Source organism: Apium graveolens, chromosome 1 (genome assembly GCF_009905375.1).
Source record: "Apium graveolens cultivar Ventura chromosome 1, ASM990537v1, whole genome shotgun sequence".
In the NCBI taxonomy this organism is placed as follows: domain Eukaryota; kingdom Viridiplantae; phylum Streptophyta; class Magnoliopsida; order Apiales; family Apiaceae; genus Apium; species Apium graveolens.
In genome coordinates, this window is record NC_133647.1 from 177,116,214 (window position 1) to 177,133,789 (window position 17,576).

Here is a 17,576-nt window from a genome sequence, read left to right on the forward strand (position 1 = left end):
GACTCTGACGATGTCAATTTGATGACTCTGACAATGTCTTCAATCACTTAAAAATTTATTGTATAACTTTTATATCTGAAACTAATAACATCTTAATAATTGAGTGCAAAATATAGATGAATTCTTGCATGTTATATATATCTAGGTGAAACAACACATCCATGCAACCAGTGAAAATTTTGGAACACAATATATCTCATTTTGGAACACAATATATCTCATACAAGAAGATACCAAGCGAGTGATTTATACATATAAAATCTCATCAATTATAATATTCGCCCCACTTATGTACCTTACTCCATCACTGGCTAGAAACAGTAAAGAATTTGCAACTCCACACCTTGTAGGTTAGCTTGTTTTGCAGTGAAAGCACAAAAAGCTACCAAAATATCCCATGTCATTTTCTTTATCGGTTATTAGATCTTGAACCCATTATTAGATGTAGACCTGGATTCTGCCACCTAAATTTTGTATAACCTTATGTTTTCTGATACACACACATGTACTGCACTGACAAAGGAAGGGTAAAAAAATAAACCGCTCAAAGTTTCAGCTTTTAGAAGGTATTATTTATCAGGAGGTAATGGTGTCAATATAAATACTCTGGAATATTAAGATGCTTAAGGAGAAAATATTAATAATGTTTAATTTTATGAAAAATTTAAAATGAGGGAAAGTGATTGAGTCTTGAGAGTGAAAAGCACTATAAGATGTATAACGCCCCCAAATACAGGGTCAGAGGATTTGGTCATCACTATGAAACCTCAATCCAAATAACATGTTTAATCAATAAATAAATGCCAGCAACTGAAATATAGCATCTGTGACCCCAAACTACACCAAGATCTTTTTAGGTTACAGTTCTAGAAACAAGATATCCTACTTCCATTAATAATTTTTTCACTTTCTTTTAAAACTCTTTTTGAACAAATCTAAACCTCGAGACTAACCCGCTAGTATAATTTTGAAAGGAAGTATACTAGGCCCAATTATACAATAACACAACTATAATATATATATATACAAAAAGCTTTACACAACAGAACTTACACTAGTCCGCAATCCCTGGACCAACCACCTTCCAAACGCTCCTTCATTCGCTTTCTCGAATTACGCGGCTAAATAACGCAAGTTAATCCTCACTGGAAGGTTAAATTTAAAAATAGGCAAGTATGAGCGAAAGAAAAGCTGAACAAGTTCAGTATGACATATAAATGGTCTTTTGATATAGAAGTCGGTATCTGCAATAGAGCATAACAATTAAAAACATAATTGCTGAATTAGAAAATTTAGTTAAGGAATCCCAAAATTGATTCCTTAAGTGTATTCAAAACCCTTTCGGTATTTTTGAGTGAAATTCTTCAGCAATACTTTGAATCTCGACGAGAATAAAACTCGTAAAACCGTGTTTACAAAAATACCGTAACAACAATATGAAACAAGGATTATAGACTGAATCATAAACTTATTCAAAACTCAACTTTTGATATTAATACTCATTTTGATGTCATATCAAATAAGATATCAATACGAACTTTGATGCTCACACCATCCTATACTGAAGTCAACATCAATCATCTATATTAATACCACTTTTGATATTTAACAACAAACTAAATATCAACATTAATCAGAAACTGAATCAAAACTGTATTTCACATTTTACTCAAAAAAGAAACACTGGATAAATCATTTATTATATGATTATCAAAATAATTTGGAAATAATAATTTAGATTGGAATCCTCGAACGATGGTGTGTTGCCGCCAGTGATCAGCCGCGGAGCAACACCGGTATGCCGAAGCATATCCAACTAAACAAAGGGTTACCCAAGGCACATATTGGCCTAGAGAGGTATTATAGTCAAGTATAATACATGGCTCACACTGGACTGTCGCCACGACCTCTTACGCAACCATCCAATCTTAAAACCTTTTATTGAAAAGTTTCATAATAATCGACACCCCTATAAATTTAATTTCCCCACACTCACTTGGGCAGGAATACTCGCAACAAAACCATTTGTTCTCAAAGTATAAAACATTTATAAATCTGGTATTTGGATAAGTAAAAACACTTAACTATTTTAAACTTAGAATAACAGATAGTACTTGCATGATAAACATTTAACTCAATGATATGTAAAACATTTATCTATTATGAACCGAGAAGAGAAAATCAATATTTACATAATCATAAACAGTTGGATAGGTAAGATATGGAACTATTTTGGAATTAGAATAGCGTAGAAAACTTGCTTAACAGGGTTCCAAATAAACATCACTTGAATGATAAGTGAAGATATGGATACTTGCCTTTGGTGATTAGCAGTTAGTCACACTTGCAATCACAATTATTCAGTCATTCTGCCTCAAGTCATCACCATCATTTACTTTGCTAATTCTCTGGTCTGCTGCTCATGCTGTTGGTACAAGCCTGATATGCAATACCATTCCATTTCACTCTTTATCCAACGTCTGGTTCTTATCGTCTCAAATGATCTGCATCTATAATTAAAAGATACACTTTAATCATCTAAGAGATAATTATCCGACAATCCGCACGTCAAAACTCTATCGTATACCCATACGATAACACGCATATAAAGAAATTAGTCAAACACAATACCCCTGACCCACGTACGAACGTAATTCATATAGCATATAAACATATAATTCACGTATCACATAATACATATAACCTATGACTCAGATCGTCAAAATATTTGACTCGGTATGTTTAAAACTAAAACTGAGTCAAAATACGACTTTTTTGATAAATACGCGACTCAGAATAGTTTACAAAATAAGAGACCGTTCGAAACAAAACAATTTATGTTTCGAAAGTATTTTTAATGAAAGCAGAATATTTTTCTGAGTCTAGACGCGTTCGTTTCGTATTAAACGGACAAACGATCTATTTTATATGAATAAAATAAGAATAATTTAATTAATAATAATATTAATTGAATATTCAATACCTCTATATATTTTTAAAAGCTCAAAATAATTTTAGAATATTGTTTGGCTCAATTATACATAATTACACTTTATTCAATTACTTATAAATAAAATCAATTGATTAAATGAATTAATCAATTAATTAAATGAATAATCAATTAATCAAAATAAATTATAAATAATTAAATCAAATTATTATTTTTGAAAATAATAAAAGATAATGATTTGAAATTGCAATAGATATTTTACAAAAAAATTCGAAATAACGTCTTTGTAAAACGAACTTTTCTTGGGGTCAGAACCCCTCAAAATCAATCACAAACAATACCATCCAATTATACTCTAATAAAATTAATAAATTTAAATACACAATAATTTATATTTGCACGTATAAACACACCAGAAATGAAAAACACGATAAAAAAAAAGAATTCTACATAAACTCCAAAAAATTATGAAATTAAAAAAATATAAATACTAATATACCCAAGTACAAAAGCCGAATCTCAAAATCCTTACCCAAAATAAATTCTGATCACACCAAGAGATTATCCGATGTCCGTAAAATATCTCCAGAAAAATCCGAAATTAATAGCCATAGAAATACACACGCTAAAATGCCATTACGAGTAATCAAACTCTTTTTCTATACCCCGAAAATGAATTTAAACGGAAACTATGTCCCGAAAATTTTCTTCTCAAAACCTTGCAATATATATACCTATGCGTAGATATCGAAACGTTGATCATTTCTATATATAACAATTGAAATTTGGATGAACAAATTGTAAGATATTAATTTTTGAAAATTAAAATATATACCGAGGGACAGAAGGGAGAAACAGAGAGGCAAGTAGGGATGACAACGGGTCGGGTGCAGATCGGGTATTGTAAAATCCAAATCCAAATATTTTCGGGTTATCCAAATCCAAATCCGTCGGATTTCGGATCGAATCGGGTATTTTTTGGGTATCCAAAATTATGAATAATGTAGTCAAATTTAATATTATTTATAAATACAAACACTATTAATCACATTTATATGATAACTAAAATTAAAATATATTAACTAATAAGTAGTTAAACACATTATATTACACGGGTTGACACGGTGAGTAATATCTAAAATATGTTGATAACATAATATTTAGTATTTTATCACAAATTATTTTTTTATAAATATATACAAAGTACATCTTACATAATAAAAGCTGATTTGGAAATAAAAAATTATAATTAACTAAATAAGTGTTGACAATCTTGATAATAATCTACTATTACTTAAATAATACAAGAAAAATATGTATATTATATGTACTACATCTAAAATATTACATATAATCTATAATAAATATGACGGGTTTTAATCGGGTTTCATGTTTGGATTGGACTTCGGATTTCGGATCCGGTATCGGTTCGATATAGTTAAAATTCAAATCTAAATCCAAAATTTCGGGTTCGTTATATCCAAAATATCGGGTTTTGGATCGGATATCCGTCGGATCGGATTAATTTACCATCCTAGAGACAAGAAAGAGAACGTGGGTGGGGGTGTTGGCGCGTGAGAGAGAGAAGATGAGAGAGAGGAGAGTGAAGGGAGAAGGGAGAGAGAACAGGGAGAAAGAAGGGTGAGGGGTGCTATCCGTGCGTTTTTTTGTGTTTTTTATTTCTAATTCTCAGCTCAAGCCACATATAGTAAAAATAGAGACGCGGCAAACAACTTCTGTAAATCGAACACGCGTCCAAAGGATTGATATGAACCCCTGCAGCTCATTATCGTCCCGCTATTCGCATTTTAACCGGTGTTCTAAAAATCGGTATAGGCGGCCGTCTAGGCACTAGGCGGTGGTAAAACACCCTGACTCGGATATAAGCGGTGATTTAGGCTTTTTTAAAAAAATCAGGTCAAAATCGGGATTAGGCGGGCTAGACAGTCAAAAATCAGTCATAGGCGGTCTAGGCGGAAAATCATTAAAAAAATATTTTTTTTTACGTTTTTATAATTTTAAATCATTAATTTCATAATTTCACACAATATCATGTCAATTTATAATATAAAGTATTGGTAAGAAATAACAAGTAATCTAATATATTTATTTTCTCACTTAAAATATAAAAATAATATATTATAATTAATTTAAAAGTGTGAATTAAAATATAGTTAATATTGTAAACTCAATAATTAGTACATAACGCATGTCAAATGTGTAGATATTGTTTAATACCATTCTAATTTCTTTTTTCAAACAAATATTTGACATGTTGATCATTATATAATTATAAAAATTAAAAATAATATTTATATTTTTCCGATTAATATTCCGATTAATCGGTCCGATTAATCTCCGACTTGCCGATTAATCTCTCGAAGGTACCCTCACCGCCCTAGTACGCCTAGCGATTTCTAGAACACTGGTTTTAACTAACCAACTTACAGGTGAAAATAACATGAAAAATTATTAAAATAATTTTAAAATTTCCAAAATAATTAAAAACTAGTAAAATAATTTTTCATAATTTTTAAAACATCTTTGAATTTAACCTCAGACCTGCATTTCGTGATTTAACGAACAAATTTGCGAGTGAAACTAACTCTAAAAATTACTGAAATACTTCTAAAATTCTCGAAATATTTAAAACCTAATAAAATAAAATTTTCATAATTTTTAAAATATTTTTGAATTATGTATCAAACCCGCATTTTACGATTTAACGAACAAATGTGTGAGTAACCCGAAAAATTTCCGAAATAATTTTAAAATTCTCGAAATATTCAAACACTAATAAAGCATAAGTTTCATAATTTTTGAAATATCTTTGAATTTAATATTAAATTACATTTAAATACAATCAGAAAATCATTTAGTGATAACTATTTGGCAAAATATTACTTTTTAAATTTTATAATTCCTATAAAAATTATTGAAATTATAAAATCATAAAAATAATTTTAAAGATAATTTAAATATTTATGAAAATATATTTTTAATAAAATCACTTTTAAAAATAAAAACAAAACGATATAATTCAGTAATTAGTATTTTACTCTGTATTTTATTTTAATATCCTTTTTCATGTAAAAGTTCCTTACTCTTCGGCATTATATTGAAATCGATTGTATAGCATCCTGGGCACTTAAAATAATTATTAAAATAATTATTAATGTTCGATAACTCATAAGCACATTTATCACAACCAAAAAACCACCAGTCCTCAGAATCATTTACTTTCATCAGTTTGACATAACACATCACCTCATGCCGGAACACATACATAAAAATTTTAATAGTAATTTTTAAGAAATGTAATTGTTTAATTTATATTATAAGAACATCCAAAGTCATATAATATATATATATATATATATATATATATATTATTCATACCTTTATCTCTTCTTCTGCCCGCCGTTTTTGCTTAATTTAACTAACTTTATAAACTTCAGATTCATTGACCAAATTGCGAGCATAGAAAGCTTGATCATTTTGCCCATGCATTTTCTGATTATATGTGACACACAAAAAATACAGCTAAATGGCCTACATATTGTGAAAAATTATTATATTTGATTAGCAAAAAAATAAATGGTTATATTTTTTTTTTTTTTTTTGCCAGAAAGGAATATGATTTTATTACTCTTTCAAATCATCAAGCAAAACATGAAGCAAATCGGGATGGACATTTTCCCTATCCCAACTACGATCAGCTATTGAACTTGAGTATCTCGCTAAATAGTGAGCTACCATGTTCGCGGACCGTTTTACAAATTTTTAAAGACACATTTCGTGACTCTAAATCATCAAGTAATTTTCTGCATTCATCAACTACTCGACCCAAGTACGAGAGATTTATTGATGAACACCTAATAGCCTGAATTGCTCCCAGACAATCAGACTCCACAACCGTCGATGACCAGTTTTTATTCTTTATCCAACTCAGAGATTCCCTTATACCAATGATTTCTGCAAGTTCTGGATGTAAGCTTCCTGGTCGACAACTTGAGGCAGCCTCCGGCATTGTTCCTTCATGACCTCTAGCTACCATTGCAAAACTGAAACAGTTGGAATGCTCAAACAAAGCCGCATCAGTGTTCACCTTAACAGTTCCAATCTGTGGTTGTTTCCAATGCACATCACCGTCCGATTGAGTTACAAACCCAATAGTATTGTCGAAGGACTTATCTTGTGCATTCTCCCAGTTGTTAAGGACTTGTAATGCTGATGTTACAATGTCGTCGGTATTCCTTACTTTTCTGATTCCATACAATGTCGTTACGATTCTTCCATAAAGCCCATGCCACCATAAACACCTTATTTACCTCACTACGCCTTCTGTGTTGCAAGTTTTTTGCTGTCCAGTCCATCATACAACTGCTAATACCAGAGAAATGACCCAACTTTTGCCAACATAGTTATGCTACAGGACAAACTACTAGCGTATGATAGGCTGTTTCTTCCTGTAAATTACAAACTGGGCATCTATTGTCCACATTTACCTTTCTGCAAATCAGTCGATCCTTAGTAGGTAAACAATCACGAACTGCTCGCCAGACAAAATGCTTCACTTTTAACGGAATTTTCAAGTTCCATATTTTGTTCCAAAAACCAGAGTTACTACTTGCCTGATTATGCGCTACACTGACTCTTACATTATCATAAACACTTCTGACTGTATAATGGCCCAACTTGTCGAATCTCCAAAACCATGAATCATTGTCATTGCGATTTATTGGTATCGAAAGAATTAAACTGATATCTCTCTGAACAAAAATATCTTTCAATAACTCTTCATTCCATCTGTCTTGATCCATCTCCATTAAAGAAGAAACCATACTGCCTTTTAATGCTTCGTGCTCTGTATGAATATAAGGGTCCTCAACACAGGGAAGCCAAGGATCCTTGGTTATATCTACTGTACTTCCATTTCCAACCCTCCTAGCTATCCCCTTTCTTACCAACTCCTGTGCTTCCAAAATGCTCCTCCACACGTAACTTGGGTTAGGTCCCAGCTTCGCTGTCAAAAAACTACCCGTAGGATAGTATCTCGCTTTGTACACCTTGCTCACCATACTATCCTGTCTAGTAACTAACCTCCAAGCTTGTTTCCCCAAGAGTGCTAAATTGAAATCTTGCATCTTTCTAAATCCCAGACCCCCTTCAGATTTTTTCGTGCACATACGATCCCACGACATCCAATGTAAGCCTCTCATTTTCTTAGTTGAAGATCTCCACCAAAAATTGCACATCAAACTCTCCAATTCAGTGCAAACCTGCTTAGGAATCAGAAAAACGCTCATAGCATACGTTGGAAGTGCTTGAGAGACTGTTTTAATAATCAATTCTTTACCTCCCTTTGAAAGATATTTCTTGTCCCAACCTTCAATTCTATTCTGCATTCGACTTTTAAGATAACCAAACGCTGCAGTTTTGTTTCTTCCTATAACATTAGGAAGGCCAAGATAAGTTGTTTGCTCTGTTGCTTCTTGAAAATCAAGCATATTGCAGACTGCTTCCTTTACCTCATGATCTGTGTTGCTACTAAAAAAGACAGACGACTTCGCTTTGTTGATCTTTTGCCCTGAAGCTCTTTCGTATGTTTGAAGCATTAAATTAATCTGATCTGCAGAATCACCATTAGCTTTGCAATAAATATACGAGTCATCTGCAAAGAACATGTGCGTCAAACTCGGAGCACCCCTTGCCACCCTGATACCAGCTAGTAAACGTCTTCTCTCAGCATCTTGAATTAAGGCTGTCAAGCCCTCCATGGACACCAGAAATAAATATGATGAGAGTGGGTCTCCCTGCCTGATCCCTCAACTAGGCACAATTAAACCAAACTCCGTCCCTGAATGCGTTATCTTATATCGAGCCGAAGTAACACATTCTAACATCAGATTTACCAACTTCCTGTCAAAACCCAGTTTCTCCAGCATAGCTCTCAAAAAATTCCATTCTACACGGTCATATGCCTTGCTCATGTCCAACTTTAAAGCCATCCATCCCGTTTTACCAGTCACTTTACGTTTCATGTAATGCATAACTTCATAGGAAAGCATTATATTATCAGAAATCAACCTCCCCGGTATGAAAGCACTTTGTGTTTCCGATATTACATCCCCTAAAAGACCCTTAATCCTGTTTGCCAATACCTTCGAAATTATTTTATATACAACATTGCAAAGCGAGATTGGACGAAGATCAGCCATAGTAGTCGGGTCATTCTTCTTAGGGATTAAGACAATGTTAGTATCCGTTACGCTTTCCTCAAACTTGCCAGTAACAAAGAACTGTTGAGTCATGTGCACTATGTCCTCTTCCACTACCTTCCAGTACTTCCGATAGAACCCTGGGCTCATTCCATCCGGCCCAGGTGATTTATCTGGGTGCATACTGAATAGAGCCAATTTTACCTCCTTAGCTTGAACTGGTGCAGTCAACATAAGATTCTGCTCTTCCTTAATCTGACTTGAAATACATCCAACAACCTCTGTCCATTCCGTATCTGTGGCCGAGAACAATTGAGAGAAATAATTAACCATAGTTTCTTCGATCCCCTTACCCCATTCCACCTGCTCACCATTATCATTAACCAGCATAGTAATCTTATTTGCCCTTCGTCTTGATTTTGTAGCTGCATGAAAGAATTTACTATTATTGTCCCCCTCTTTTAACCAAAGCTGCTTGCATCTCTGCCGCCAAAAAACTTCTTGCTCACTGTATATTTCCAACAGCTTATTGGAACTATCTTGGTACATTCTTACTGAATACTCGTCTTTCCTTCCCTTTGTACGCTGCATAACTCTCTTTAGATGCTGAATACGAGTTCTGAAACACCCTGTGATTTCTTTTCCCCATTTCGCCAGCGTCTCCAAAGTAAGATTGATTTTCTCTGTAAATGATCTGTCCTGATTCATCTGACATATTTCCTCCACTATCTTACCACACATAGGATCCCTCAGCCAAGCATTTTCAAATCTAAGGCGTTTAGTTTTGACCAGCTCAGAACGAATAAAGGGCTCCAACAATATGGGACTGTGATCCGAAGTTGTGATTTTCAAGTTGGTTAACTTAGCTTCCTCAAACTGTTCCATAAATTCATTCGTAACTAAAGCTCGATCTAGCCTGCTCTCAATCCACTTATCTGTACCATACCCACTCTCCCACGTAAACGGATATCCTTCCAACTCCAAATCATGTAAACCACAATCCTTCATACACTTTCGAAACCCATTAATAAGCCATGACGGATATGGTCGACCTCCCCTTTTATCCTCTTGGTTAACAATATTATTCATATCCCCTATCAAGACCCATGGTAACTTCATTTGACTATGCAGCTTGCAAATTAAGTCCCATGTTTCCTTCCTCTTAGCCCTATCAGGCTCACCATAAACACCCGTAAGCCTATATTTATTCCAACCTTTTGTCTCAATTATCACGTCAATATGATTCTTACTATATGACATGACTGTCACCTCTTGCTTACTTCGCCATAAGAAAGCTAGACCTCCACTGTGTCCCTGAGACTCCACTGTAAAAGCACCCTCAAAACCGATAATATCCTTTACCTTTTCGACTCTTTTAACTTTACACAAAATTTCACTAAGAAAAATGAAATCCGGGCTCTTCTGGAGTATGGACTCCTTAAGGAATTGTAAAGCCCATGGGGTCCCAAGCCCATGGCAATTGCAGCTCCAAGTACTCATAATGTCCGGCGAGCCCCTTTCACAAGGCCCGCCATTATCACGTTTTTTGGATCATTGACTTTTACTGGACTGGTTTGCTTATCTTGCTCCATGACTACAATATTTTCCTCATCTGAGCCCATTTCTAACTCCGTATTTTTATTAATATCCTCCAACTAGCCCAACCCATCGTCTGTTCTCCTCTTTTTATTTTCTATCACTGTCACTCCTTTTTTCACGGGATTTGATTGACTAAGTTCCCCCTTATCTCTTTTGAATTTAAGACACTGCTATGCGCGCCATTCTGTTTAGATTGATTTGTTTCTCTCCCTTGATTTTCTCTAGCCAACAACAATCCCTGATTTCTTGGCATAGTATCCATCTGATCGTAACCGTTCCCTGATTCCTCTGTTGACGAATTCCGTTCGTTGCCATTTCCGTCTCGCAACCATTTTGCACCGATCAAATTTGTTTGCCATCTAAATGGTGCTCTCATCCATGATCCATAGGGTCTATCAAGTTCGTTCTCCGGAGCATCAAATAGTCGACTACAGAACCTCTCTGAATGACCCAGTAATCTGCATATGAAGCAGAACGTAGGGACATTTTCATACTTAAAGATAATCCAAAACCAATCATTACCAGTCTTCCTTATTTTCATTCTCCTCTTTAATGGCTTTGACAGATCTATTATAACTCTTACTCGAAGATATTCACGCCACACATTTTTAAAATTGTTTGGACATGATTCAACAAAGCTTCCAATGTAATTTCCAACTTCTTTGACCACTTTATCTGTAAAAAATCCTGCACGCAGTTCATGAATCTGGATCCACAAATCCATCGAATTTAATTTGACAGCTCTTGGAACATCTCCTGCTTTCATCCTTGCAATTACCAATGCCTTCCGGTTGAAAGACCATGGACCGCCTTCTATGACTCTCTTGATATCCACTGCATGATAGAACTGGAATAAGTAGAGATTGATATCAATCTCTTTAATAAAGACTCCCTTTCCTGGTCTCCAGATTGCAGCCATCGTTTGCTTCATCGCTGAAAAATCCACTACTCCCTCCACCAGAAATCTACCCACCAGACAGAGATCTTGATTAAAATCTTGATTACTATCCAAACCTTGTTCGCCTGTTTCCACTTCAAAGGCCAAACCTTCTTCCTCTTCATCCTCTAACGTGACATTATTCATAGTCTCAATGATGTTGCTTGTTGACGCCATAATGGTACTGATAAAACAAATGAGACAAATAAAACAAAACCTTGAATATATCAAGACAATATTACCATGTCAAAAGACAAGACATTAAACCCTAACTGTGATATTACTGGTGAAGAAGCATTTTGTCAGTTTCATGTCCCATCTTGATAAAGTCCAATATTCAAGAGTCCAATAAATGGTTATATTTACTTGGATCGTAATTCATGAACTGCAGCATAGTCCAAATTTATGTAGCATTTAGACGAACTATATGTACTGACTTGAAGCATATCTTCAAAATTATTCGAATTCAAGTGATCATTATCATACATATTAGGAATATACAACACACTATATTATAAAATTTAATTCCGTCATTTATACACAACCATTGATACAACATACTCACAAAATGAAAAAAAAAAGAATCTCATCACAAAGTTACCCGATCATATGATAGTTTTGTGATGAGAAAGTAACCCTTAAAACTGTCACGTAAAGCTGACCATATATGAAAGTGGGTTTTGAATTTTTACTGTCTAATTTCTTCACATGAATCAAATTTTATACAGGATAACTTTCCCTCGACGATGGAGTGAGACTTTGATCATCCATTGATGGAGGTCCATTTATGAAACCTGATTTTATGATGCTCTTCTCAAGTGTCGATCTTTAAAATTTTTATGAGTGAAAACTTTATGCACATGTGTATTTATATAAAAATTTTAGACTTACCTGAACTTTTGTCTTTTTAGTTTGAAATTTGAATTTTGAATTTTGAAATAATGTTAAGAGATATTTATGTCTCTATCCTAAAATATTAGTAATTATTTTTTAAATGTATATTATAAAAAAGAATTTCATATCCGCTTATATTTTTGAAATCTTATGTATTATGTATATGTGGTGGCAATTTAATTAGAAATATATTATAGAAATCTCGGTAGAGAATTACATAAGAAAATTATTCAAAATTATTATATATTTGAATCAAATTGATTTTTTTAAATGTATACTATAAAAAAGAATTTCATAGCCGCTTATATTTTTGAAATCTTATGTATTATGTACAAATGTGGTGGCAATTTAGTTAGAATTATATTATAGAGATCTTGGTAGAGAATTACATAACAAAATTATTAAAAATTGTTATATATTTGAATCAAATTGATTTTTTTAATGTATATTATATAAAAAAAATTCATAGCTGGATATACTTTTGAAATCTTATGTATTATGTACATATGTGGTGACAATTTAATTAAAATTATATTATGGAGATCTCGGTAGAGAATTACATAACAAAATTATTGAAAATTTATTATATATTTGAATCACATTGAGTTCTAAATATTCTACTATATAACTCTAATAAGTAGGAATGCTTGGTAGAGAATCATTATACATATATAAATAAATATAAATATATATATATATGTATATTTATATAAATATGTATATATAATATAATTTTAGGCGTTGTAACTTTTTAAATAGTCAAATGTAATTTTGTGTTTTATATTTTTTCTTATTAAAATGTAAATATTAAATATAAATATAAATTTTAATTTTTAATTTTTTTTCAAATTTATGATGAGATTATTATGTCATAATTTTTGGTATTTTTTGTTTTTCATGATATATAGTTAAAATTTTAATTTTTTTAATTTTCATAATATGTAGAAACATATTTTAAATGTTAAATAAAATAGTTCAAATTGATTTTGTAGTAGACTAAAAATTATTCAAGATTGTTATATAATAGAAACAATGATTTTTGGAAATTAAAATGTTAATATTATATATTAGCTCTAAATTTTATATCTGATAGGGATAAATAAATCCTGATTGTATAATTAAATATTGCATTAATTATACAAGGTATGGGCTGCTCGGCCCAATAAGAAGATGTATGACATTCAGACCAGAAAGGTTAACATGCTGATCAGGCCCGATGGACCAGATCAGGCCTGATGAAACAAAGAAGGCCCAAAAACCCTGATTATTAATTAATTTCGTAATTAATTAATAAGGAAAAAATCAGCTATTGAGAAGAGTCCCGATAAGGATATAAATCCTTACAGATTAGCCTCAAGGGGACCTAAAAGGATAAAAAATCAGTTTCCTACTATCTAGGACTCCAAAGTCCATTCTAATTATGAGACTTGCCCACCAAGTCTCCTATACCAAGTCCAATTCAAGGACTCCCAACATCTATATAAGGGGCCTCATCCCACACATAAGAACTACGTTTTTTGACTTGATCCTTGGCAATCAGCAAGGTACGTAGGCATGCAGATTGAGTCACAAAACACAAGAGCAGTCAAATCGAGCCTTGAAACTCACGTTCCTTTTTATTAGATACAGCAATTATATATATTAGTTTTAATCCATAACAATATCGTCTGAAATAAAACTCGATTACTTATCTTTACTTTTATATTAGAGAATTTTTTAAATGTACTTCAATATATGAAGTCACAAAATGTAACTATGAGAGCATTTAATAAATGTTAATTACAAAATATGAAGTTGGAAAATTTTATTTTGGTATAAAATTCACTGGAAATAAAAAAATAGTTTATACCGGGGTAACAGTAGACTACATGATTACATAAAATTAACCTGAGTACTCCACACATCTGAGTATTCCATATTTATTTATCCTGATTGGCAGAAATTCTCTGTCTTTTGATTTTTGATTGGCTACAGAAATACCTTTATATAGGAGGATTGGCCGGAATGCAACAGCTTCGTTTTACATTGATGTACATCCTACCTATCTATAGTTATCAAATTTTGCGGGAAAAAAATTGTACAAGGCAGCAAAATAAACCATAAATGAGCAACAAGCAAGCCATATCTTTTTTTTGAAAGACCAATTTCATTAAACAAGCTCCAATTGTAGCAGGAGAAGACTCGATACAGGACTGAGAACAAGGGAAAACAAAGAACATTAAACATAACCCCTGCTAGCTGCCACCAGGGGACTAAACACGACCCTAAAATAGAACTAACAAGACTCTAAACAGAAAGCTAAACAAGGAACTGCAGTAACAGATAATCCTTCAGCTTACCTACTATGCGTGAAATTAACAAACCCCCAGAGAGACATGGGATGATTTGAATAAGGAACTGAATGAAGTTTTGAATTGATACTTCATCGTCTTCTTAAAAGATAGTTGTGCTTCAAGTTCCTTCAACAGATCCTGATTGTGAGTGATGAAGGGATGTCCCAAAAGCTGTTCCGCCGTCCATCTGGTTTTAACACTCGTTGTTAAACATCTTCTCACGAAATCTTTTGCATTCACTGATAGAGACTCAAACTTCGGTACTAACAAGCTTAACCTGTTATCTTCATAGTTAGCAATCAACTCCCCTAAACATTCTTCATCAACATCGAGAAATCTAGTCCATAAACCACCCTCCCCTAAAAGCATCTCCAATACCATGCAACCAAATGCCCATATATCCATCGCTGCTTCATGATCTCCAAACACTACAGATTCTGGCGAACTGTATAGTAAAGTTCCTCGATACTTGTACTGTTGTCCAGCCCCGCAACTTATCTTTCCACTCTTTTTTGCCAATCCAAAATCCGCTAACTTAAGATTGTACTTCACCACACCTTTACATTCACCGTCTGGAATATTAAAAACAAGAACATTACCGGGCTTCATGTCACAGTGAACAAAACCCTTATTATGCACATGAGAGAGTCCCTTAAGCAACATACACGCATACCAACTCGCTTCATATTCTGGCAGCAATCCACCCTTTGATTTCAATAGTTGTCTGAATGTGCCTCCATTAGCATACTCAAGCACTATATTATAAAATCTCTTGTCAAACTCAATACTATTAAAATCCTCCTCCACGAAACAATGAACGATCTCTTTGCATCCTCTAAGTTCATACAAAACAGCCCTCTCCAACCACAAAGACCTTGAAGATTTTTGTAATGAAGATTTTATGGCCACTGTTCTGGTCGAATTAGAAGATACACATTCTGCTCGAAAAACGAAGCCGTACGATCCTTGTCCCAAAAACTTGGTTCTCAACCACTTTGTAGCCATGATCAGTCTATAGAATTAGAAGACCAATACTAAACTTTAGGTTTCTTCTGTATATATAGTGTACACTTTTCCTTACATCCTTAAAATATGATTGTAGTTTCCTCTTTGTGATCGGCTTAATAACAAACTTGGACACCAAGTTTATATAGGATTCGAATTTAATTAAGGTAGTACTTCTTATTATGACATGTTGGTTAGTTCCCGTTAGTTACTTGTATATAGGTAACAACTAACAGGTGTACTAGTTTGTTTTCGCGAAATAGTAGCACTTTTTTTTAACAAAACAGTTCATATTTTATATCCTTATATAATTGTTAGTGGCACTTTTTATTCCCTAGGATTACTTAGTTCCCGTTAGTTACTTGTATAGTTGTATATAGATAATAGTTGCACTCGATCATAAATAGGTTTCACATCTGACATAGTCGTTTGTTTCCTCGAATTAGTTGCACTTTTTTTTAATATAGTCCATATTTTATATTTTTTTCTGTACGATTAATATGTACGGTATATTTTTAATTTTATTTTTAAAATAATAGTTTATTAACTAAACACATCAAAAACATAATCTATGTGTGTCATATTTTTACTATTCTAGTTTTGATTTGATCATTTTTTTCATTAGTTGATTCTTTCGATAGACGATTGAAACTATTAATATTACGTTATAGTTGGTGAGCTGTACGTTTTTCTAAACTTTATTATTTCATTTTTTTATGATTTTATAAATTTATTTTTATAATCTATATAAACTATTTAATACTATCTATCACTATTATGTAAAAGATAAACATTAAAATTTTTGATACAGAGCCTGTTTTTTGGTAAACGTTGATTTTACCAAATTACCCTTACTTTACTTAAATGTTATATTAAAAAATATTAACAATTAAACTCAATTATCAGTAAAAAAAACTTATATTTTGTAAACACCTCTGTAATGTAAAGGGTATTTTTCATCGGCTAGCTTACAAAAGTGAAACAATTTTATGCAAATTGCCTAATGATGAGTACTATCTTCGCTACCTTACTTTGTTGTTTGTAGGATCAAAATAAATGGCATGCCCTTCCTTTCTCCTTGAGGTAATTTTTATATTTAATATGGCACGCGGTAACTTGCTCATCATATTCTTATTATATAATATGTATATGGAGGATCTTATCCAAATTTTTGCTAGTTATTATGTTCCCTGCACTACCGAATTAATATGAACCGTTAAATTTTTAAACAAATTGATCATAGTCGTTGAATCTAGAATAAAGAAATAGTATATACCTAATAACAGGTAGGAATTCTAAATTGAATAGAATATACCCTTTCAATGATTTAAACCAAAAAAGTAGGTATCCTAAATCGAAAATAATAATAGGATAATAATGCAAAATTCGTATTTATATTTTTTTAAATTCCACACAATTGTTTTACACAAAAATTTTAAATTATCAATGAATTAAACATTATTTCGTGAGTTTCGCGTGAGTTGTATAAATCGTTAAAATCTGATTTATAGAACTTAAACTAGAGTCGAAATAAAATCAAATAAAACTCGATAATTTTTTGTTTGTTTGAACTTTAAATTGATTTTTTTAACTATTTCAGATCCATTATTTTTTTAATAAAAAATAAAATATTCGTG

The 17,576-nt window shown here is 32.5% G+C and overlaps 2 protein-coding genes across 2 annotated transcripts; both read right to left on the minus strand.

The window, feature by feature from the left end:
• Positions 1 to 6,665: 6,665 nt before the first annotated feature.
• On the minus strand, positions 6,666 to 8,730 carry LOC141711921 (uncharacterized). Its single transcript, XM_074514638.1, has 3 exons — positions 7,459 to 8,730; positions 7,282 to 7,313; positions 6,666 to 7,215 (listed from the first exon to the last, which is right to left on the minus strand). The coding sequence occupies exons 1-3, from the start codon at positions 8,728 to 8,730 to the stop codon at positions 6,666 to 6,668; spliced, it is 1,854 nt and encodes a 617-aa protein (XP_074370739.1).
• A 6,225-nt stretch (positions 8,731 to 14,955) lies between these two features.
• On the minus strand, positions 14,956 to 15,939 carry LOC141711933 (mitogen-activated protein kinase kinase kinase 20-like). Its single transcript, XM_074514662.1, has one exon. It carries the CDS (start codon positions 15,937 to 15,939, stop codon positions 14,956 to 14,958), a length of 984 nt encoding a protein of 327 aa, XP_074370763.1.
• Positions 15,940 to 17,576: the final 1,637 nt, after the last annotated feature.

Excerpts from the sequence above, each read along its gene's own strand:
- LOC141711921 (XM_074514638.1), bottom strand. The coding sequence starts at position 8,730 with ATGGAGGGCTTGACAGCCTTAATTCAAGATGCTGAGAGAAGACGTTTA. Across the intron at positions 7,314-7,458 it reads ATCGACTGATTTGCAGAAAG|CAAAAAACTTGCAACACAGA; the intron begins GTAAATGTGGAC and ends TGGACTGGACAG. Across the intron at positions 7,216-7,281 it reads AACACAGAAGGCGTAGTGAG|AAAAGTAAGGAATACCGACG; the intron begins GTAAATAAGGTG and ends GTATGGAATCAG.
- LOC141711933 (XM_074514662.1), bottom strand. The coding sequence starts at position 15,939 with ATGGCTACAAAGTGGTTGAGAACCAAGTTTTTGGGACAAGGATCGTAC.